Source organism: Xyrauchen texanus, chromosome 33 (assembly GCF_025860055.1).
Source record: "Xyrauchen texanus isolate HMW12.3.18 chromosome 33, RBS_HiC_50CHRs, whole genome shotgun sequence".
NCBI classification, from domain to species: domain Eukaryota; kingdom Metazoa; phylum Chordata; class Actinopteri; order Cypriniformes; family Catostomidae; genus Xyrauchen; species Xyrauchen texanus.
The window spans coordinates 28,968,075-28,992,968 of NC_068308.1; the positions used below are offsets into that span (position 1 = coordinate 28,968,075).

Here is a 24,894-nt window from a genome sequence, read left to right on the forward strand (position 1 = left end):
ATGCTTATTTTCTTATTCATTTTCATTATATGGTGTTTTATTAACAAAGTTTGGGAGGAGCAAGTTCATTAAATCCAACCAATTACACAGCCAGAGTAAGATTATATAAACAGCTGCTTACCTCTATGTAGCACTGAGAGTTTCCAGCATTCGGCCTCGACCATTTCCCAAGAACAGACCCATGCAAGTGATTCAGATCGTTGGACTGCAACTGCAAAGTTTTTCCATCTAAATCATCTAATTTCTAAAGAAGCTGCCACAGCAGCTCATTCGTTTCACAGCATCGACTGCTACCACTTAAATGCTACTTTTACTCTCTTTCCTCCAACTCTATTCTTTAGTGGTCCGAGTGGTCCGTTCGCGTGAAGCTGCTTCCAGAAACCGGCTACTTCAGTGCCTCATACACGTGAAACCGCTCTCAACGACTGTTCATATGTTCTCTTATCTAAACCTCCCACCAGGAGCAGTCCTGCATGTAAGCTGTTTCTGCGAACGGGTGCTGCTTCGGCTTCACAATATGCAAGCTCTATTACAGGTCCATTCGAATGAGTTAAACAAAGATGAACTATATAATTCAACCATCATGCCAATGCTCCCCAGCGTTTCAATCTCGTTCTCCCCCACAGGTGATTCCTGTCAGCCTCATTACCTCGCCGCACAGCTCGTTTAGGGCATGATCTATTCAGCAATTCTGTTTTAAGTCATCTTCCAATATGAATATCATGATTGTTCTCCCTTCACAACACCCTTCGGAGTGCGATTTATCCAATTCGGAACTCCGGGGATATCATGCAACCAATTACAAACTCTTTCCAAATGACGCTACTCTAATTACAACATCTTCTCTACTCAATGCAGATATTTTTAGCGCAAGCTCGCTGCCACAGCAACGCCTGCTCTGACCACTCTACAGCTCACTATAGCTATACACAGCCTATGTCCGAACAGACACAAGGTGATTTCGGCCCAACATTCCACAAACACATCTCGCCTCACAGCATTCAAGCTCACCATGCAGCCCCAATTAATGAAGCAATCGCTTCTACAACTATCATTTCATTTACAGACAGTGTTCTACTTTAGCCCGAATCATCAGATTACAAAATCTTAACAAGCTCAAACATGGAACCTAATGGATGCATGACATAAAAAACGTTCAGCAATCTATCATAATCTTATGATTGGCTTCTCTTTTGCTTTCCTTACAGGCATGTATTATGTAATAAGACACGTCTGCCCAACTTGATACTAACACAGCAGGGCCCCACTTGGTACTGCTGCAGCAGTGCTCCACTTGATAATGTGCTGCAATGCCCGCCCACGCTCGATACTGCTGCAGCATTACCTCTTTTGCATTTGGATCCTACCCGCAGTAGAGCCCTGCCATGAAAACTACTACACTGCAAACAGTGCAACACACCGTCCAAGCGCCGCAACCATGGCTTCTTTCAGGCCACGCGACAAAATCCTACCACACAACAAACAGCGCAATGCACCATTCATGGGCCACAACCACGGCACGTCTTTAAGCTATGCGTCTAAGCATCCAGGGCACATTACCTACATCATGCCACTCATACCAAACAAACCTTTACCACCAAGTAATCGACACAATCGGCCCATTTAAGGTCATTCCTAAACATTTCACCATAAGCCTGCACCTCTGCACCAATCAATTTCAATCAATCATAGCCTACCATATGCCCTCACGTCGAATGCCGTGCTTGACGACTCAACCCATTAGTTTTTGTCCCCTTTTTGAGGGATACTGTCCCTAAAATCAATCGGTTCCTCTTATTCCTCCAAAACGTCACTTCCGTGTCTCACAAGGCTACGACGCCAGAGAGTTGATGTTCCATTTCTTGGCTTATTTTAGGGGGTATTCGAGGGACAACAAGCCACACATGTTTACGCTATCCTCAGTGCAGGATTACATTAACTTGTGAACTACTGAAATTGTGTTTTATTAACAAAGTTCAGGAGGAGCAAGTTCATTTAATCTGAACTATCCATATCTAAGAGTATATAAACAGCTGCTTACATCTATGTAGCATTGAGAGTTTCAGGCATCCCACCACCTCCCCATCTCCTCCTATCTATTCCATCAATACTAATCCATTCCGGGGGCATTCGAGCTCAGGTCAAGTCTTGGGCCTCTAGCCCTCCACCAGGAACAGCAAGCCACATATGTTTACGCTATCCTCACTGTAGGATTACAACTTGCGAACTTCTGAAACGTTATATATTCAGACTTTATGTGAAATGCTAAAGGATTTAAGCAGTAGTTAACCCCAAAAATTAAAATTTTGTCAAAATTCACTCACCCTCATGTTGTTCCAACATCCCATATTACTTTATAGTTTATGTGAAACACAAAAGATTTTAGGCAGATTTTAGATGTTAGCCTTGGTCACCATTCACTTTCATGTAGGAAAATATGTTGCATTGACAGTGAATGGTGACTGAGGCTAACATTCTAACATCTCGTCTTGTGTTCCATGAAAGAAATTCATATGGGTTTGGTACCACATGATGATGAGTGAATGATGATGGAATTTTCATTTTTGGGTTAACTATCCCTTAAACGTGTCACAAATATTCTGACTTTTATTGGTGACCTTAAAAAATTGGTTGTCTTCAAAAAATTTAATTAGTTTCTTGTTCACACCAGATTTGAATTTCTTATTAATTTAACAAAATTGCACGTGCTTTGGCACATTTGTAACTGACTTCATTTTGCACAATAACTAAATGCAAATTTCTCTGATCTAAAATTCATGCTTTTAAAACAGTTAACATAAACAACTAAATTAAAGTCATACTCTCAAATGCACCTCAGGTTGTCAAATGCCTTCATATTGATATATGCTGTGTTATTAATGCACACAGCAAAGAAAATGCAATTCACAAAATGTTTCACACAACTATCATGACTTTGCTATCTATAAAAGTGGTCTAAATTCAGAGCAAACAAACAATGAGAAAGAAGAAGAAGAAGAGGACATGAAGAAGATGTGCAAAATGAGAAGAGGTAGAGTGGGTAAAGGAAGAAAAAAATAGGAGGAAGAAGAGAAAAGAGGACGGTTTTCTCAACTCTTTCAGGGGTGAGCACTGCATTGAATGAGTTGAGGAAAGACCAAATGGAGATGTTGAAATGATGGTGAGCGGAAAGAAAGAGGACAGCAGGGTGGAAGAGGAAAGAAGACACAGAAGAGGCTCAAATGATGACAAAAAAACTTTTCATTTTAATGGCATTGGCAAATTTACTGACACAATAACTCATTTTGAAGCATGAATTAAATGTTTTGGGTGAGTTACTACATTTTGCAGACATGCAATAGAGTTGTGTTGTCCCATAAAACAGTTGTGACAATTGCACTTACAGTTTAGAGAATGTTAAAACTGTTTAAAAATATTAGCCGAAATGATTGAGGAAAAACTGTAACGTCATAATGTGTTTCAAGTCCTAATACTTTCTGTGTATATCCAGTTTTAAATATTTAAAAATCTAATCAAATTGTGGACCCTGCTTTACTGTACTTATACACATTGCAAAACATATTGGCCCATAAACATACATGCATACACTGAAAAAAGAGGTAACCTGCAATTGATACCTCAAGAATCAATTGCTACTTAATCTAACAATTACTTTTGTTGGTGTAACTTAATTTGTCAGGTAAATTCAGTCAAATTAAATAGAATTATTTACTAGAATAAAACCAGTTACATTATCTGTTTCCACATAAAGCACAGTGTTTAGTTTAGGGTAGACCGAATACAGTTGTAATGGAGTACAGCTATAATACTATAAATATTTCCTTTCTAATACAATTTTGAACTGTCATTATCAGGTTGCATATTCATATTAGCGTCCTCTCTCTGTGTGGAAAATGTAAAGAGTCCATATTGGTGAGACATTTTTAGAGATCTTTATTGGGGGTGCATTTATTAATTTTCAAAATAATTATTACTGAATGACCACAAAAGGAAACTTTCCCTGTTGTATTTATTGTATTGTGTATGTAAATGAACAGATTTTTGAACATGTTAGGATGTAAAGTCACTGAGAAAAACAGACAAACATGCAAGTTGCTCAGCAGGGGACAGACGTAACACTGTGTAACAACTATTCCCGTGCCATAAGAAACCTGGTAGCAAATGCTCCCTCTAGAGCTAGCTTTTATTCAGTCAGAAATCTTAGATAAGTAAGCCAGACAAATAAATGAATGAATTAATAGGTAGAAAGGCAGACGGATACATACAGTATTATACATAGGTCTGGACAGACAGACAGACAGACAGACAGACAGATAGACAGATAGACAGACAGATAGATAGATAGATAGATAGATAGATAGATAGATAGATAGATAGATAGATAGATAGATAGATAGATAGATAGATAGATAGATAGATAGATAGATAGATGAAAGATTGCATGTTATTCTGGTCAGTATATATGCAGTAAGTATTTTTGTTGTGTAGTAAGCAAAAAGAAAAAAGTGTTACAACTGTTTATAATAAATGAATGGGCCGTATAGCTGTTTGTCAATTTTACAAGTTCTAGTTTTCCAAGTTTACAGAGATTCTACCCATTCGTTTCCAAGTCGTCCACAGCTATCATGCATATTTTCACATGTCATCCGTTTTTGCATGTACCGGTTTTGGCCGAAATCTGACTCCAAGACAGACTCTTTACTCCTCGCTACCTGGTCCCTCTCCCTAAATCCATCCAGACACTCTCCCCTAACCATACTAGGGAGTCAGATATCGGCATGACACCGGCAGAGGGCTCTCGCAATCTAATTCAGTGGCATTACAGTCAAAAAGTACAGTTTACCGTATTTCTACTAATAGGCACTCGATCAGATTATAGTTGAGGCTGGCATGACCGTGAAATTCCAAACCGCGACTGGTTTGACCGCAGTTCTGGACCCCCTTATACCCCACCCACTCTATACGCCTCCTGTCCCAGCCCATCCCACCCCCTCTCTAAATAGAAGGAGGTGTTGTTGAGCACTGGCAACAGACCCACAATTGAGAATGGGTCTTTGGGTTGTATCTCGACCCGTGAGAATAAATCAGACGAGCCAGGTAATTATCAGTTCGGCGCACATCGCCAGAAACCATGCGGATACCCAGACATCAGGACTCCGGATTCAGATGCGAGGAGCGGGGTATGCTCACACTCACAACGAGGAGACCGGGTCTGGTTGATGGTCTGATGCTGTCATGAGCCCTTCTGCTGATGGGAACCTGTGCGTAAAAGCAGAACCTGGACCTCAGAGACGCGCGTCATGACTATAAAGTTCATATTTATACACGGATTTATTTGATAATATTTACGTGCGAAGTGATATTAGGGATAGTGCCGTTTGAATTGAATGAACACTTTGTAGGCAGTTATTTCGAGGACTGCGCGCACTGGAGTTTGCGCGCTCGCATCTCTCCAAAACTCAAAGCGAACACTCAAGCGCAAGGATTACGCTAATATCTGCCATCCACGGCTGAAAGATGGATAACGTGCCACATTTTCTGACTATATATGTACTAATTTTCTCCCTCGGATTCAGGATAGAAGAAGGAATGTGCCAACATTACTACCTCCTCCGTCCCATTCCCAGTGACAATCTGCCCATAGTGGAACTCAAGGAGGACCCAGATCCAGTACTGGACCCTAAGGAGAGGGATCTGAACGAAACCGAACTTAGAGCCATACTGGGTAGTCACTTTGACCAGAACTTCATGTCCATCACTCCTCCAGAGGACAAATACGCAGGACAGGACGACCTGAACGAATCAGAGATCATGAAACAGCGTCCCACTGGCACCATGCCCAAAGAAATCAAAGCCATGGACTTTGAGATCCAGCATGGGAAGAAACACAAGCCCAGTAAGAAACTCAGAAGGAGACTTCAGCTGTGGCTGTGGTCCTATGCCTTCTGCCCGGTGATGCATACATGGCAGGACCTGGGGAACAGATTCTGGCCCCGCTATGTTAAGGTGGGCAGCTGCTACAGTAAAAGGTCTTGTTCAGTTCCAGAAGGGATGGTTTGCAAACCTGCCAAATCGACCCATTTTACGGTTTTGAGGTGGAGGTGCATGCAGAGAAAGGGTGGCCTCAAATGTGCTTGGATAACATTACAGTACCCCATTATATCAGAGTGCAAATGCTCCTGCCCGAACTGAAATAAGCTACATACTCATCTTCACATGCACTGTCCAATATAGGAATGTACATTTGATGTATATGTGGTGCCAATTTAGGTTACACTTTACATTGGTGTTCATGTTACTGTGTAAAGTACAGAGAAAAACTGATGAACTACATGTACTTTATGTGTAATTATTTTGTGGAGCTGCTTGTATCACATTTTATTATTATTACTATAGAAATGAATTATAGTAATATGTTTAACATGGCCACTGTAATGTAAAGTGGTACCAGATGAATTTGTATAAAGAAAGGTCAGTATTTGCCTATAATAATCAGTGTCTACTGTAATTGTTAAGCATCATTTGGTTGTAATGTAACTTTATACATATTTATGTGAAGAACATTTCGCATTGCGAAAAATCAAAGTGCGTTTATTGAAGGAATTCCAAGCTTTTTCCATTATTCGGAAAAAAAAAAGCCTTTATCTTTATACTTCTCAGACGGGAGAATATAGATTACAGTCTCGGTGTGCTGTAAATATAAGGGGAATGGAAAATAAATGCTCATGTAAATTAAAAGAAACTTCTATTTATTCTTCATGTCCATGTAGTCAAAATGCATTTAAAATAAAACCACTAAAAATGGCATTGTTTTTGCTTATTTCATGCCGCTACTGTACATATGCTGTTTCTGATGTTACTTAGCATGAACCTCATGCAGTAAAATCCCCATGCTGCTATTTATAAAGACTCAATTCTGATGTGATGTTAATGGAGGTGATGTTATTTTAATTTGACTTATGAAGTCAAGTCTGGACCATAATGGACAATTGGTAATTCGTATTCCTCAGAAGGAGTGGATCAGTTCCTTTGTTTTTTTCCCTCTGAGACGCCATTCGGTCCTCAGACAGTCTGAAGGGTCTTTGTAAAAGGATTAAAAGTTAAAGACCTTCATTTTCAGATTCTTTCATTTAATCTATGTGGCGCCTGAAACACATGCTGGATGGATGATCACATGTAAAAACATTCTCTTCTCTGTCTGCTGCCTTAAGTCTATTGGCATGAAAAGAACAACTTGACTTCGCAAAAAAATGAAGATACTACAGTTCTATTCTATACCCCTTATTTCACAAACGTCACAAAGATGGCTTTGCCTATTTTCTATTTCACTCAATATGAAAGCATTCTAAAGGCATTTTAAATATTGAACTGCAGCATTCCAGTATAGCACAGGAAAATAATGTCATTTTACAGCTCGCTGACTTACAGTAAAGCTGACATATTTTTAGAAGTGTTAGTAGCAAGCGCAACAGGGATCATGCAAAGTTATGCATACAAAAGCTATCACGTAATAGTTAATGCACAGCGTTCAAACCAAAATTAAACTTTCCCTCATGCCAAAAGAGTGACACTGCTTGAATAGTATGAAGTAGTTCCAGTTAAGGGGTTTGCTCACACATAAATAAGTATTGCATAGGTTTGGACTAAATCCACAAGGACACAGTCTGGCATAATTTGGTTTTGCAAAGTAACTTTTCTTTCTTTCTTTCTTTCTCTTTGCAATGCATAATGCATATTTTCACATGGTGATAACTGGGCAGCGCCATGCATGATTTTCAACACCATCTTTAATGTACCTTTAATCTGCAACCTTCAAACTAAACACTCATGATTTTTGATGCTCAGAATTATCCCATTTCATCACTCTCAGGTCATCACATCCCAGGAGATATAACTGGAAACTTCATCTCACATAGTAACATGCCACCCAAGTTCTGGAGTCCATCCAGTATCACTAACAATCAGGTGTGAGGAGCAGTTGCCCCCTTACATGCTGCACCCTTCCCATGATGAAAGCCAGTCTGGCCACCCAAGCACTCTCTCTAAATATGACAGAGTGGAAAAACCACCAATCATTAAACTTTCAGATTTTTTTTGTTTTTTTGCACAGACACTCCCTGGAAGAAAAAAGATTCTGATTGGTCTAAACTGTGTGAGTGTTTCCTGGCGACAGGACCAAATAGCAGGCATGCAGACGATGGAGAGATCCCAAACCAAAGGAACATGGGACATGAGTATGTTTGTGGGCAAAACCAATGGGCTGGAAACTCCTTACTGAAAGAACTCCAGTATCACTCCCAAATATATGACTGACAGATATTTACATGATGAGTCAACGATGCAAGTTTTGAAACAGTTAATCTAAGTTAAATACAGCACTGAGTAAAGTTATGTTCTATTCTGGTTAAACAAATTAAGCTCAGCCGATAGTACTTAAGGTTGATTTTTCAACTACTAAGAAAAAACTTTGGTTATAGTAAGGCACTTACAATGGAAGTGAATGGGCCAGGCCAGAAATGTTAAAGTACTCACTGTTTCAAAAGTATAGCTCAAGAGGCAAACATTATACATGATAACATGATATTAGTAGGATAAAGTCACTTTTCTACATAATTTTAGTTTGATATTTAATCTTTACAGGGTTTACAGCATTGCGTCATCATGGCAATAAAGTTGTAATATTTGGTATATCTTTATAAAGATAAATAAGGAATATAATCACACTAAAATAATGTGAACAGGTATAATGTTTACATCTTGTGGCTACACTTTTTTATAATATAAACAGTATTCATGAATCCACACCAAATTCCATCCTGATTGGAAATGATCCATCCATCCATCCATCTTCATCCGCTTATCCGAAGTCGGGTCGTGGGGGCAGCTGCTCCAGCAGGGGGCCCCAAACTTCCCTATCCCGAGCCACATTAACCAAGTCTGACTGGGGGACCCCGAGGCGTTCCCAGGCCAGTGTGGAGATGTAATCTCTCCACTTAGTCCTGGGTCTTCCCCGAGGCCTCCTCCCAGCTGGACGTGCCTGAAACACCTCCCTAGGGAGGCGGCCAGGGGGCATCCTTACCAGATGCCCAAACCACCTCAACTGACTCCTTTCAACGCAAAGGAGCAGCGGCTCTACTCCGAGCTCCTCACGGATGACTGAGCTCCTCACCCTATCTCTAAGGGAGAAGCCCGCCACCCTTCTGAGGAAGCCCATTTCGGCCGCTTGTACTCGCGACCTAGTTCTTTCGGTCATGACCCAACCTTCATGACCATAGGTGAGGGTAGGAACAAAAATTGACCGGTAGATCGAGAGCTTTGCCTTCGGCTCAGCTCTCTTTTCGTGACTAACGGTGCGATAGAGCGAGTGCAATACGCCCCGCTGCCCCGATTCTCCGGCCAACCTCCCGCTCCATTGTCCCCTCACTCGTGAACAAGACCCCGAGGTACTTGAACTCCTTCACTTGGGGCAAAACCTCATTCCCTACCTGGAGTACGCACTCCATCGGTTTCCTGCTGAGAACCATGGCCTCAGATTTAGAGGTGCTAATCCTCATCCCAGCTGCTTCACACTCGACTGCCAAGCGATCCAGTGAGAGCTGAAGATCACGGACCGATGATGACATGAAGACAACATCATCTGCAAAAAGCAGCGATGAGATCCCCAGCCCACCGAACCGCACACCTTCCCCACCCCGACTACGCCTCGATATCCTGTCCATGAATATCACAAACAGGATTGGTGACAAAGCGCAGCCTTGGCAGAGACCAACCCCCACATGGAATGAACTCAACTTCGTGCCGAGGACCCGGACACAGCTCTCTGATTGGAAATGATAGCCAATAAAAATAAATTATATTAACCTTGAATTATGATGTTTTCTTTAAACATAACTTTTCTTATCAATATCCTCTCATGCTCTAGACTAACACTTTTGTTCGCTCGTAAACAAGTAAACTAACTTAAAAAATGTATATATAATATACAATACATATATATATATATATGTCTGTCTATCTGTCTGTCTGTCTGTCTGTCTGTCTGTCTGTCTGTCTGTCTATCTATCTATCTATCTATCTATCTATCTATCCGTCCGTCTGTCTGTCTATCTGTCTGTCTGTCTGTCTGTCTATGCCCATGTATTTTTGTCTTTGTATGCTGCAGAGGTTGTTGTGCTATTGCTGTGTCTGTTATTAGAGAAATATAGTCTTTCCTACTTTAAAAAGCTGGACCAAATGAGCCTCCAAAAAAATCCCAAATCAGCCTCCAACTGTGAAAGCAGATCTAAGTGTAATTGAGAAATTATGTTGTTGTCAACATTGGCAGTGAAATGTGTCACTTTACAGCCTTGACTTGTCAACATCTCTCATATTTTATGAGAATGTGACACTCAAAAACATATATTATAACTTACATTTATAGTTATGTGAATGATGTCAGGACGAGACATGTATCAACATAAGCCTGAGGCTAGTGTCTGTCACTCCACTGCTACAGTATAAGAGACTTCTGTTCCTTTAAAATTCAGTTTCTATTTTCTTCTAAAAACCTCAGGTGAATTGTATTTCTAAAGCAATGTGTATATGCATATTTGCCTTGGTTATCCAAAATGTGTCCTCCCACTTTAAACATCTTTAAAATTGGAATTTAAATTGTATTTTCAGATTTTTCCTGGCTAATTTCCCCATTTAAAGGATGTTGGCTTCAAGAAAATAAACTGAATAAACTGAAGTCAAGTTTAGGTATATTGGGTCACTTTTTGATTGTCATATAAATTTGAGATGTGAAGTTGCACATTTTCCTGAATTCACCCTGCATTATCACCAACTTCTCTGTAAAGTTGAATACTCTTGCCTATGTATACATTTTGAAGCAAAGACTAGATGTTGTTTGTATTGTTGTTATTGCTATTGGCTTCTCCATGGCCTTCTTCTCCTTGGAGGCCTAGTTTAACAAGCATCTTGTAAGTCTCTTTGGCAAGGAGATATAAATATAAACAGCTATTTCTCATTTGTATATTTTCTTTTTACTGCCTTAAGAGATGCTTTATAATTCAAGAAGAAAATTAATATAGCCCGTACTTCTTTTTTTTCTTTCACTTTTTAGGTGGCTTTAACAGTCTCTTAAGTAAAGACATTCAGTTATATGCTATTGAAATGGCTAGATGCAGTAGGGTTACTGGAGTCTGCTCTTGATGAGAATATCATTGAGGAAAAGGTCAGCTTGATCTCAAGTTCATACAAGAGAGCATAGCAAAGGGGTCAGGGGTATGATTGCGTCTCAGATGTTGGAAGAGCAAAGCTATATTTGCAGACATGAGTTTGCAAACTGACTTTGATATGTATAGAGTCTGTACCAGAAATGATTAAAAATGTCTCCTTATTAACGAAAGGGGTACATCAGTGCACTACCACCTGGACTTCAGTGACGAGAGAAAGATTAATCCATGCATCATGATACTTATACAGTTTTTCTCAGTCGCTTTGGTACATTTCTCAGATCACAACTGAAATTCTCAAAACTACTTGTTCAACCTCCACATCATCTAATAACTTGTGCACACCATAAAAGCAATTTCTCATTCTTTTGAACAAATTGCATATGCTTTGGTACATTCATGCAATTGGTTATTGACAATTGTCTGCTGTTTCCTACATTATGCATTTTAATTGCTTATGTCATGCTGATCAATATATATTTTACTGGTTCTCTGTTGAATAGTCGTACCCCACAAAACATCTAGGCATTAGTTAATTGCACAAGTCATTAAAGGCAAAATGGTTGAACTTGTTGTACATGTCAAGCATATTTTCTATACATTTCTATTAGATGGTAAACGTATCCTGAATTGATGAATTGCTCTCATGTGAATCTTGACTTTCACTAATGAAGGGGAAGTGTGAAGCGTTAGAATCTACCAATGATTAACCAGTTCTCTAAAATAGCTTAGAGGTGCATCTAATGAACCTTCAATTGACAATATAGACAGAGCACAACACAGTGTTACATTTTCTGACAATGGAAGGACAACAAGGAAACAAACAGAATCATCATCTGGGAAGAAGAGGACTAAGGATGTGTGGTGGAAGGGTAGGGAGGCAAAACAGAGGAAGAGGTCGAAGAGGCCGAGGATACAGGTGTGTTTCCGATTAAATAAGGGCCACTCTTGTGGACCATGTTCTCAATCATGGCCTTCCAATGGCTGTGGCTGGTCGAAGGGTGCAGCTGAATGTTGGGAGAACAACTGTGTCCTCAATCATTCAAACATTTTGCAGACAGAACAGGTTTGTAATCCAAGAAAGTGTACTGCACTGTAATACTACATACAGTTATACACTGAAATCTTCCTCAATCTTGTGTTTGGCATCACTGTATTTTCCCACATAAGACTGCAAGGCTACCTCACAGGGGTGGAAGAGGGCCCCTTTTCACACTTCAACAGCAAGGGGCTATTTGTACCATGGTCAGAAAATAATGCCATTACACTAAGGGAGATTCAGAGTGCCATTATAGAAGACAATGTCTTTGTAAACATCCAATCTGTTAGCATCTCAACCATTGACAGGGTGCTGAAAAGAAACATTATGAGCATGAAACAGCTTTACCATGTAAAATTTGAAAGGAATGGTGACCGAATGAAGGAGCTACAGTATCAGTATCTGCAGGTAAAATATGTGCATACAGTAATTAATATACAGTAAGTGTGAGCTGTATACATTTGCTTTGGCTGCAGAAAAGAACATGCAATATGTGTATTTGATGTAGCTTTATGTTGTCTAAAATGAAAATGCACATAACTCCTAAATCTAATTTAGCATCTTCTGGGATATAGCGTATAATGGAACTGGAATCAAGTGAACCACCTCACAACTTCAAATACCTGGATGAAGCTGGCTTCAACCTGACCAAAATCAGAAGGCGTTGTTGAAATGTCATTGGGCACAGAGCTACTGTGGAGGTGCCAGGCCAACGGGGAGGAAACATCACTATGTGTGCTGCTTTTATTATTATTTTTTTTAATTGTGTGGTAACGTGTAGCCCCCTTATAGGGCCATACAACACACAGTGTCCTCACCTTCTTAGACACCCAATACATTGCCCCCTCCTGAGGTTAATTTATTGCTTCCCTGTAAGGTTCCGAAGTTTCTGTTCCCAAAATAAATCTTTATTCTGATAAATTGTGTTCAATGGTGCTGGGATGGGAACACAGGGGCTCAGCAATGCTAGCAAGTAACATTAAGCCTATTATATTTAGTTTCCTTAATTTTGTATTTTAAACTGTTCCTCTACCCTAGACAGGGGAGGACGTAACAATGGCATACAGAAAAAGCGTTGTGCATTTTCAATCATTATCGCCAAAAATGTAGCCATAGTGTACATCAGAAAATATCAACAGAGTAAATTTTATATTGACAACACTACAAAGCATTTTGAAACAACTAAGCATCTTGTTTGTGAACAAGGACTTGCCATTCTGATGGCACTGATCTGTTCACTGACATAGATTTACTTTTGAGGAATGGACTAAAGATTTTAAGCAAGTTACAGGCTTTCGCAGGTAATCCATTGGGTGGTACTGTTTGTACTAATTGTTTTAATAAATCTATTTACTGGTTTGCAAATTTTAAGAATGATTCGAGAAATGTACCAAAGCGACTGCAAAAAACTAAGGAAAAAGACAAATGCTGGCGGTGAGAACATTTTGGAAAAACTTGAGATCACTAATCTTGTGTTAATTCAGTGTCTTGCAACACCAAATGTTCCATATATGCCTTAATAATCTATTGTCATTAACAAAAATTTATGTAAAAAGTACCATGTTACTCTGAAACACCTTGATGTATCATGTAAATATTATGGTTAATTAAAACCGTAATTCAGTACCAAGGTATTAACATGCGATACCTTCACTATACCAGAATACTGCCAACCTTCAATATTTAGCAATTTATATTGTCATTTACAATAATCAGACATAGAATGTCACTTCTTTGGATACTCACCTTATGGATTTTACATTTTAACTGAAGGATGACAGACAGAAATGCATACAAACCTTCAGTCTGAGGGATGGCAAAAATTGAACTCCACTGAGGTTTAATCAAACCACAAGCTTTATCCCTCTTTTGTTCCTCATGACGTTTTTTTCCTAAGAAATTGGCAGCTTGGCACTATAATTTTCCCCCAATCGCCAGGCCAATGTGGGCTCCATGACATCGTTCCACCCATTGCTGTCTATATTGTAAAGAATGGACTCATTCCCGTAGCAAAAGCAGGATCTCTTCTTCTGTATTCATAACACTAACAAAAACATTTTAATCCTTTACTGAAAGACAAATTTCTGTGCACGCAGTTGCCACCCGTTTGCTTCATTCTCAATATTTTTGTGACTGTACGGTTTGAGCAAGGTCAGGTTCCTCTGCTCTAATTTCATGGTGATCGCGTCAAGCATGGCTGATGCAGCAGATATTTACTGGAGATTAGATGAATGTATAGAGGTTTAATTTGTAATGAGGTGGAACCGATCACCTTCAGTCTGTGTGGAAACAGTATTTTGTTTGTGTTCAAGCTAATTAACATCATGGAACCTGATCTGTGGCAAATTGAATGTCTGTGAGCATTGAAAATCCCAAATCTCAACCTCCTGCCTTTCCCTGACAAGATCAATTATTCAGATAATTTATGAGCTGGATTGAGAGGTGTTTTGGATGGCGGCACTGACAAGGCTGAAGTAGGAACTGTTTGTCCTGCATTGATCCTCCATACAAAAGCGAGAGCCATCACGTATCGGCCTGTAGCTGTTTGAGGGAGGTTGGACTGGTGTTGAAAGTATTGGCAAAGCTGATCCATAATAAATGCACCCAGCAGACTGTGGCGCCACTTTTGTGTGTGCCTCTGCATACAAGCATTAGTTTGTGTATGTGTGTGTGTGTGTGTGTGTGTATGTGCGTGAGTGAGTATGTAAGATGGCATGTGAGCGCATGTCGTTCTGTCTGTATATGTAATGGAATCATAGTTTGTAGTTCCTTGTGAATTATAGCTCACTATTTATTTCCAATGTAGGCAAAGGACTGGTATATTATGGATCCAGCCTTTCTTAACATTGGGTGCAGAGGGGGAGGGGAATGGGGAGGGGAGGTAGGAGAATTGCTAATCCAATTTTTCAAAATTAATTTATACCTTATCATTTGTCTTGTCTTTCACTGCCAAACAAACAAAACATATATGGTTTATTAAACTGTTAAAGAACCTGAACCATCGAACAGGCCTGACACTTTGTCACACTGTTGCATGAATACTTTACATTTTTGTGGATGAAGATATGAGTATGGCCTTCCAAAAAAAGTATTGCTCATGGCTTTCATTAAACATTAACAATTATTATGAGTGACCTTCCAAAAAAGTGTTGCTCGTGGCTTTTATTAAACATTAACAATTATTTTTATTTGAGTTCTTACTAAAATTTTATTTCATCTGTGAAGGTCACAATATAGGCGTAGTAAAGAGCCATTGTGATACATTGAGAGATTATCAATGCCGTTGTACTGTACCACGAATCACAAAGATCCAGCATCTTCTGTGGCCTGCTTAAAGGTTCAACGTATCCTCTCTGTATGTATGCCAAGCATGATGCGCCCCCTAGTGGTTCATCTGGGAACATCTAGTAATTAAAAGGATTCAGCCATATATACTCGTACACATATGCTCTGGTCATTATAACAGTAAAGCATTTTTTGTGGCGTGCCTTGTTTGCATATGAAACTCTAGAATTTTTAGAAGAAATAAATTTAATGTCGACAAAAAAGCTGGAAAACCAATTTGAGCTTAATTCTTGACTATGACCATTTAAAGACCGAATTCTTCCACCTGCAAAACCGAACGTGGCATCTTCCATTACAAGATTTAAGCATTCTTTGGCTGAACTACTTTTTTGTGATAGGGATACAAGCATGAGGACAGTCGTTTTTGTGGCAATTCTGTTTGATGCCGCTAGTGGCGCAAGAATTACACACTGCAATTTCACAGTGATTTACCTGACACAGGTGGTTTAGAAACACGTAAATGGCGGGGCTTTTACTCACGATGTATTATTGTGTTTATAAATGGTAGATGGGGTTAAACATAATGGAACAACACTCAAAGGTTTTTAAATCAACTACTTGACCCAGCGTTTTAAACACCACATGGCGCAAGACGCCAATAAACCGATTGACTCGACCAACGGTAACCGAAAAAAAAAACGGTCAGGCATACATTCCTGGCCTGATAAGTCAATGAAAACAACTCTTTATGGTTATTTTAATCTTTTTCTACCTTTCTTACAAAGATTGCACTTGTGATTTTAATTGAATGTGTGTAATATAACTATGTTAAAATTATTTAAGGTATCCTAGCAAAGACAGCTATAAGTAAGAAATTTCTTGGTTGACTAGTTCAAAGTGTAACGTGGCTGGTGCTATTTTCCACCATCTGGCTGAGCGGTTCTTCTGAAACTGTGCTGTTTGTGCTGATCTGGGCCAGTTGGCAAGGTTACTAATTTCTATTTCCACTGTGGTGCTTGACGTAACAAATACGGCAGTTGGCGACTGCGTGAGAGTGGTAAACATTGGAGCTAGTGCTCTGTGGAGATGATTACATATTCTAGTTATAAGGATCACCTTTTCCCTAGGGTTTTACTCTGCTAAAGCATAGGAAATGCATGACCCATGTCGTATAGAGAAAAAGTCGAGAGGTTGACAAACACAGAAAGGGAAAAGTTCCCAGACTTGCTAAAAAGGACATTTATGTACACAAATTATACACTCACCTAAAGGATTATTAGGAACACCATACTAATACTGTGTTTGACCCCCTTTCGCCTTCAGAACTGCCTTAATTCTACGTGGCATTGATTCAACAAGGTGCTGAAAGCATTCTTTAGAAATGTTGGCCCATATTGATAGGATAGCATCTTGCAGTTGATGGAGATTTGTGGGATGCACATCAAGGGCACGAAGCTCCCGTTCCACCACATCCCAAAGATGCTCTATTGGGTTGAGATCTGGTGACTGTGGGGGCCATTTTAGTACAGTGAACTCATTGTCATGTTCAAGAAACCAATTTGAAATGATTCGAGCTTTGTGACATGGTGCATTATCCTGCTGGAAGTAGCCATCAGAGGATGGGTACATGGTGGCCATAAAGGGATGGACATGGTCAGAAACAATGCTCAGGTAGGCCGTGGCATTTAAACGATGCCCAATTGGCACTAAGGGGCCTAAAGTGTGCCAAGAAAACATCCCCACACCATTACACCACCACCACCAGCCTGCACAGTGGTAACAAGGCATGATGGATCCATGTTCTCATTCTGTTTATGCCAAATTCTGACTCTACCATCTGAATGTCTCAACAGAAATCAAGACTCATCAGACCAGGCAACATTTTTCCAGTCTTCAACTTCCAATTTTGGTGAGCTCTTGCAAATTGTAGCCTCTTTTTCCTATTTGTAGTGGAGATGAGTGGTACCCGGTGGGGTCTTCTGCTGTTGTAGCCCATCCGCCTCAAGGTTGTGCGTGTTGTGGCTTCACAGATGCTTTGCTGCATACCTCGGTTGTAACGAGTGGTTATTTCAGGCAAAGTTGCTCTTCTATCAGCTTGAATCAGTCGGCCCATTCTCCTCTGACCTCTAGCATCAACAAGGCATTTTCAGCCCACAGGACTGCCGCATACTGGATGTTTTTCCTTTTCACACCATTCTTTGTAAACCCTAGAAATGGTTGTGCGTGAAAATCCCAGTAACTGAGCAGATTATGAAATACTCAGACCGGCCCGTCTGGCACCAACAACCATGCCACGCTCAAAATTGCTTAAATCACCTTTCTTTCCCATTCTGACATTCAGTTTGGAGTTCAGGAGATTGTCTTGACCAGGACCACACCCCTAAATGCATTGAAGCAACTGCCATGTGATTGGTTGATTAGATAATTGCATTAATGAGAAATTGAACAGGTGTTCCTAATAATCCTTTAGGTGAGTGTATGTGTAATATAATGTATAATTGAGTTTGCCACCTTGGCCCATGATAAATTCCTGAACACCCGATAAGTGACTGTAAAACATATTGCTGGCCACTGTTCAAGAAAAATATAATATTATTTATGATCTTTTACACCTAGTTTGATATGAAAATTATATCGTATTCAAAAATAACATCCATACACTAAAAAATATTTTAGCCTCTTTTTAAAATACACATTTAAAGCAGTTTTTTGTTTTGTTTATAGTTCACACTGAACATTTAAATATTTTAAAATGTATACATTTTTGTTTAAAGAATGAATTTATGTATAAAGTAAAAAACAAAATAGTACATTTAAACCAAAGGAAATCAAATAAATGCTCATAAACATTAACTCAGAAAATATTTTCAAGAAATACAGTACGTGTTTCAATTTTGTAACAAATTTCCATCAAATTGAATTGATTAAACTTTAAGAAAATTATTATTAATAATAAAAAACTTAGATATTTTTTTTTATTAATTTCGTTAAAGATCACACAATTCAGTTGGAAACTTGTTATGAAAATGAAATGCATAAATCTTACAACAATTTTTTTTTTTTTTTTAGTGTTGAACATTATGAACCAGATATAACAGTAAAAGGAAGACATTCTCCTTTTGGACATGTTTTCCAGAGCATTAAAGCATTGTAATAAGTAGGCTAAAGTCAGAAGGATCGTTCACTCAAAAGTGAAAAATCATACTCCTCTTCATCCAAACAAACCGGTTTACTAAATGTAATCAGACTTTCATGCATGTGTTTGGTTCTCCTTGCATAGTATAACTATATGTCTGAACACGTCGTGAAAATATGCCCAATGTACAACTCAGGGCACTTTTCTTGCATCATGTAACAATATCTAAATTCCGGGACATTTCGCGGTATGGAATGTAATTGTTCCAGGATGGATTGCCAAAAACCGGTGATGATCCTGGAAAATCCTGGACGGGTAGCAATGCTAATAAGCCAGCTAGAGTAAGCTACCTTCCTGATGAATAAGGCATGCAGAAAAATTTACTATACTAGTTAAACTGTCATAAAATCATGAAGATACAGAAAACATTCACAATTTTAGGTGCTGTATGCCAATTTAGCCATTCTAGAATTTACACAAGCTGAGCCATTGGATTAGCCATGACCTCTCTTTCCAAAACCCTGGACTCTAAAGATACCGAATGAGAATTATTGAGACCGACACCAAGCAGATGCAGTTGTCAAAAACAACAGCAGCAAAATAGCGCCCTCAACTGACAACTTTAATGAACAATGTGGCATAAAAATGGGATTACGCCTCAAAAATTCGCTGAAACTACAATACTATGAGAAAGCGCAAAATGATTGATAGGCAGAAATTGTCAGAGACTGCGGCCTGCAGACACATTTTGTTTGCGTTTTACAGAGTATAGAGCTTTCACAGAAACTGGTGAGATATTGCTTCTATTTTCACATTCAGATTGGTTTGGCTGCATTCAGCACATGACTCATTCTTCTCTGATTTGACTGTTTGCAAATGCATATGTGATAATCCATACCCTGATGTTGATTAGGCCTTTGCACAATTGTGATATTACATGGAGTGATCTCATTTGTTTTTGCCAAAAAGTGACTTGCGTATTGGTGCCAATATTATATACCTCACTGCTCACACAAATACATAAAACCAAGCTCTAGATGACACAGACAAATTGTGCTTTTGTGTTCAGCAGCTCAACTGCTTTATGAAAACGATTCTGAAGCATCTATCCATCAAAGAACAAATGACAGATTTACAGCCTTACTGTTGAGACTATTTCCCCCTTTACATACAGTAGATATTACCTCCTAAATCTTGCAGCTACATTAGAGTTATTCAACCTGGCATGCATAAAAGCATGAGGGAAGCATTGGAGGAGAGACCTGCACCCACATGCTGGCATGGGAAAAGTTATCATGGATTAACGCCTTGTTTCAGCTCAATGGAATGCCTCCTCAGAACTGCCTGGGCGGGACTGCAGAAGCAGTCTCTGGACTTGGAGAGTGAGGATATGGAGGTGTTGAGTCAGTATTTCCATGGCGGTGCTGGAGAAGAAAGCATGGCGCACTCTCTGTACAGTGACACCTCATTGACAGGTATGTCGAAGAGGTGTGCTGTTGTCCGGAGCTAGGCCTCCGGACGCTCAGAGTAAATCTGTCGTCGCAAGGCCCTACGAGATCTCACCATAGTGCGAGGCGACATGGTTCTTGTCTGCCCCGCCAAACAAGGCCGTTGTAAGACATGGCTCTTGACCAAGACCACCAGTGCATCTTGGCCAGTCTTTGTGAAATAGTTTAAATGGTTTCAAACCTCATTCACTGAGCTGCAGAGGGTTTTATTAGATAGACCACAATAAAAAGCAGTCTATTTTTGATATTCAAATTAATATAAAAGAATAGTATATGGGTAGTTTTCATGAATACTTTAAGAAAGCTGAAAGGTGTGACATTCTATATTTGATCTAAAACTTTTTTTAACAGCATTTCATTCATGCGTTAAAAATTATTGTTGCATGGAGCTTTTACGACCTCATATTAAAGGTGCACTCAGTAACTTTTTCTTTGTGTCATCTTGAACTTATACTGAAACCTAGTGGCTTGGATTCAGCATAATTTTAAATCAATAGTTTTCAGTTTCAGATCCCATTATAGAAATGTAGTATACACAGTCAGCCATGATTACTTTAATCAATGAGTGAAAGTTTCAAATTACAGGATGTTTACAGCAATTAAGCGAGTAATATTCTGCTGGTCATGTGATTCTAACATGGCAGCCCCCACGTGAGGTCCCTCTCCATGTAGAATAGAGATGATATGACTGGAGTCTTCATTTTAATGTGCGTGGTCATGATTTCCTACATATGTAGCAAAATTACAATTCATGTCTTTAGGAGTTAAACTTGTTTAATGTGGAAAAAAATACTGAGTGCACATTTAACCGAGAGACTACATAGAATAATGGATTTTGTCAAACTGCTGGACCATTTAAAATTAATTAGCCTAGTGAAGGCTTGGTGACCACTAACAGGACCAATGATGCACATTTCCCCTATACATTCATATAAATTCAAACTTAAAATCTTGATCTAAAGAAAATCTATGGACATACCCACATTCTGTCTATTGAGAGAAATAAAGGTGGCACTAAAAAAGCAATGCAGTATGAAACAATACGGCAAAACATAGCCCGGCAAAAATAGTCCACAAGATGCTCTTGATACTCCGTTCTACATTCCCCACATGAAGCCAAGCTCAAAAGTATAAATAAGGCACATTTGTTAAGCCTCAGAGGTAAACATACTTGTTTCCTGGCTCAACTGCTCTTCAAAACACTGAAAATCACAGCCATAGTTCGAAGTAGAGTGAGAAAAAACACTCAGAAAAATGTGCCTGTATGACATGTGCTCTCACAGCTAATAATGGATAAGAGCAGAGCATATTAAAGTGGCCCAGTTAGGCACTGACATGTTGTGAATTAATTGAAATGCTTCTCTCTTATCCAGGTCTTCAGAGGGAAATTCCCATGGCACTGGCCAACATGACAGTCATACATTTTTAAGCAGTTATCAGAAGTCTACTATCTGCCAGTACTTACAAATCCAAAATTCCTCTGATACAAAATGAGAAACAAACCAGGTAAAGTCTAAACTAGTGCTGTCAATAGATTAAACATTTTATTTGTGATTAATCTCATATCGTGATTAATCTAATAATTTTGGATTTAATCGCGATTAATTGCATGTTTAAAGTTCTGAAATTTTACTATATATAATTATTTTCTTGTCAAAATGTTTTGAATTCCTTTTTAGGAAAGAAAACTAAATAATATATAACAAAATAATGCTTTATTAACATTTTCCAAACAAAGCCTTCCACATTATGAAGATAGAAATGCACCAATTCAAGTAAAATCATCACTGTTGTATGTGTGTTGTGTCCATAAGTATAATATAGTGGTACACCGATCAAGACATTTTATGCCGATCTCCGATATTTTAACACTTAAGATCTTTTAAAAGAGCATTTGCCACACTTTTGCAATTTATATTGTGCAATGATGCCGTTTATGTCCCACACAGAAAAATTATGGTAACACTTGTCTGATACATCCAAAATTAAGAAAAATATATCCATTACAAGCTCTAAAACCGCTCTAGTGAAAAATCATTAATATCTATGATTTGTTTACTGTCTTTCTGGCATTTTGCTTTAACACAAATCACTAATTATTAAGCAAATGTGTGAAGATACGGTGTGGCGTGGCTGTGACACGGCATGGAGCTGACTCTGGCGTGGTGGTGACACGGCCTACGTGGTCGTGGGCATGGACAGAGTCACAGGCTGAGACTCAGAGACAAAATTCCTTCTCCTCCTCCTCCGTGAGGCCGAAGTTGGCGGTGCAGGCTTGGGACGCTGGCTCGTCGAACGTGACGCCACAGTGAATGCAGAACCAGCAATCCGCAGGGCAAGGTCAATACATGAACCAGACTGAGGGAACTGCGACCGCCAGGCACCAATGAGGAGATTTGCTCACTCAGTCCGATACGAAAACAGTCGTTGAGGGCTACCTCATTAAAGTCAACCTCGCTGGCCAGAGAGAAGTAGTCCGCCATATATTCCTCCAGGGATCTATTCCCCTGACGTAGGTGCAGGAGCCGAAGTGCTGGGTCCATTTATGTATATATAAATAACTCACCAAAAAAAGAAACAACCTCTAACTTTCAACTGCTTTTATTTCAGGAAACTTAACGTGTTGTATGAACATAAAATGTTTCAACAACTAAGACATAAACTGAACAAGTTTCACAGACCTGCAACTAACAGAAATTGAATAATGTGTCCCTGAACAAAGGAGGAGTCAAAAGTAACAGTCAGTATCTGGTGTGGCCACCAGCTGAATTAAAGGGTTAGATCACCCAAAAATGAAAATGATCCCATAATTTACTCACCCTCAAGCCATCCTAGGTCTATATGACTTTTTTCTTTCAGTCAAACACAATCGGAGTTATATATATAAAAAAAATATCCTGGGAGAATATAATGGGAGTGAATGGTAACTTCGATTTTGAAGCCCAAAAAAGCCGATCCATCCATCAAAAAAGTAATCTATACAGCTCCATATATATATATATATATATATATATATATATATATATATATATATATATATATATATATATATATATATATATTTCTACATCATGGTAGCACTGGTTTTTGTTTTTAATGAAAAATAATTGCAAGACATTAATTTTTTAATTAATTTTAGAATATCACAGTAATGAGAATCACCATTAAAATGTATGAGATACAATACCATATAGATTATAGTAATGCAAATTAGGGGGAAAAAGTACACTTGAAAATGTTCGGGAAATGCCAAAATGCAATAATGGTGCAAATTGTTGACTGTAAAGTGTTTTATCCTGGTTTTGAGGTGAAATGTGACCTTGAGATTTCTTGACAGGTTTTGTGAGATTCACCCACTTATGGACAACCGCAAAAAATTTACCAAATGAAGCTTCAATATGTAATGAGATCATCTGAGAGGTGTCTCAGTGTTTGCTGAACACAAAACTTTTGAAATTAATAATATTTAAATTCCCTGCTTGCAAGAGCATAAAGGATGAACTGTATAGATAGAGTCTATGTCCTGCAACAGTAGTAGAGAGATAGATAGAAAAAGAGACAGAGAGAAAGAGAAATGTTATTGCACTGGAAGATGGATGGGAGTCTGACGCACGTGCCAGGGGGAGACTCCACATTTCCAGACTGGCTCAGCTCTGGCGGGTGCTTTGAGTGCGTCTGTGTATTTGTGTGTGTGTATGTGTGAATGTGTTTGGAGGGGCTACACTACAGCACACTGTTCAAACTGTTTATGCATACCAGCCTGCTCTGAGTGCCTCTTTGTCATGAGCTGTTTACTTAAACTTATTTTGGGAAAATTCCACATGACTGGACAGGATTTCACCATAAATCATTGAATCTAAAGCTTTGTGTAATGATAACTTCTGTCAGTCATTTTGTCCTCATAAGTGCCTTTTCTTCTTGCTGTTTTTTCCAGTGAAACGAGTGGCATTGTACAGCCTATTGTGTGTGTGACTTAATGTGTTTTTGTGCATGCAACAGTTTCCAAAGCCTTGAAAGTCTCAAGATTTCAGTATGTAACTTATTAATGCGGTTAATAACAGTCAGCATTTACTTGCATGCAGTTGGTTCATATATTCACAATTAGTTTAAAATACTCTAATTTTCCACTAGATGGCATCAGTATTTAAAAACAAACAAACAAACAAACAAACAAACAAACAAACAAACACTCACCTCTTATAACAGTGTCTAATAATATCTAAAATAGCAAATGGAGTAAGAATTTGTAATCTAATTTCTATATTTACTGTGTAATGAGTCTATACATGAGTCGCTGCATATTAATCAACATAAGGCAGTAGAATGTATGTAAAATACACGTATTTGAAGCATTATTGATTTCCCCACTTAAAATGACATTTGCTTGGAATTGGCATTCATCTTATCCTTAAAGTCCTTGTCTTCCGCTCTGTTGGAGAAATATCACATTTTCAAAAACAGAGGAAATTTACCAAAAATAAAATCTAGACAAAATGTAAATACATTTTTTTATTTTTTTGTTTTTTACCTCTGATTAATTTTGCATCTTTTGTAAACATTGAAGGATGTAATAACCACAAACACAAGCAATACAAATCCAGTCACAGCAGCAAGACCAATGAACACATTCTGAAGGATCGACTCTGGAGCATCTAAAAGAATAATGGCACGCACATTGTGAACAAGATCAAAGGAATACAAGTTAATACA

General features: G+C 38.8%; 1 protein-coding gene across 1 annotated transcript; it reads left to right on the plus strand.

The window, feature by feature from the left end:
• Window positions 1–5,044: 5,044 nt before the first annotated feature.
• Window positions 5,045–6,795, plus strand: LOC127627086 (noggin-3-like). The gene has a single exon (XM_052103326.1). The coding sequence runs from the start codon at window positions 5,518–5,520 to the stop codon at window positions 6,190–6,192; it is 675 nt and encodes a 224-aa protein (XP_051959286.1). The 5' UTR covers window positions 5,045–5,517; the 3' UTR covers window positions 6,193–6,795.
• The last annotated feature ends 18,099 nt before the right edge of the window (window positions 6,796–24,894 follow it).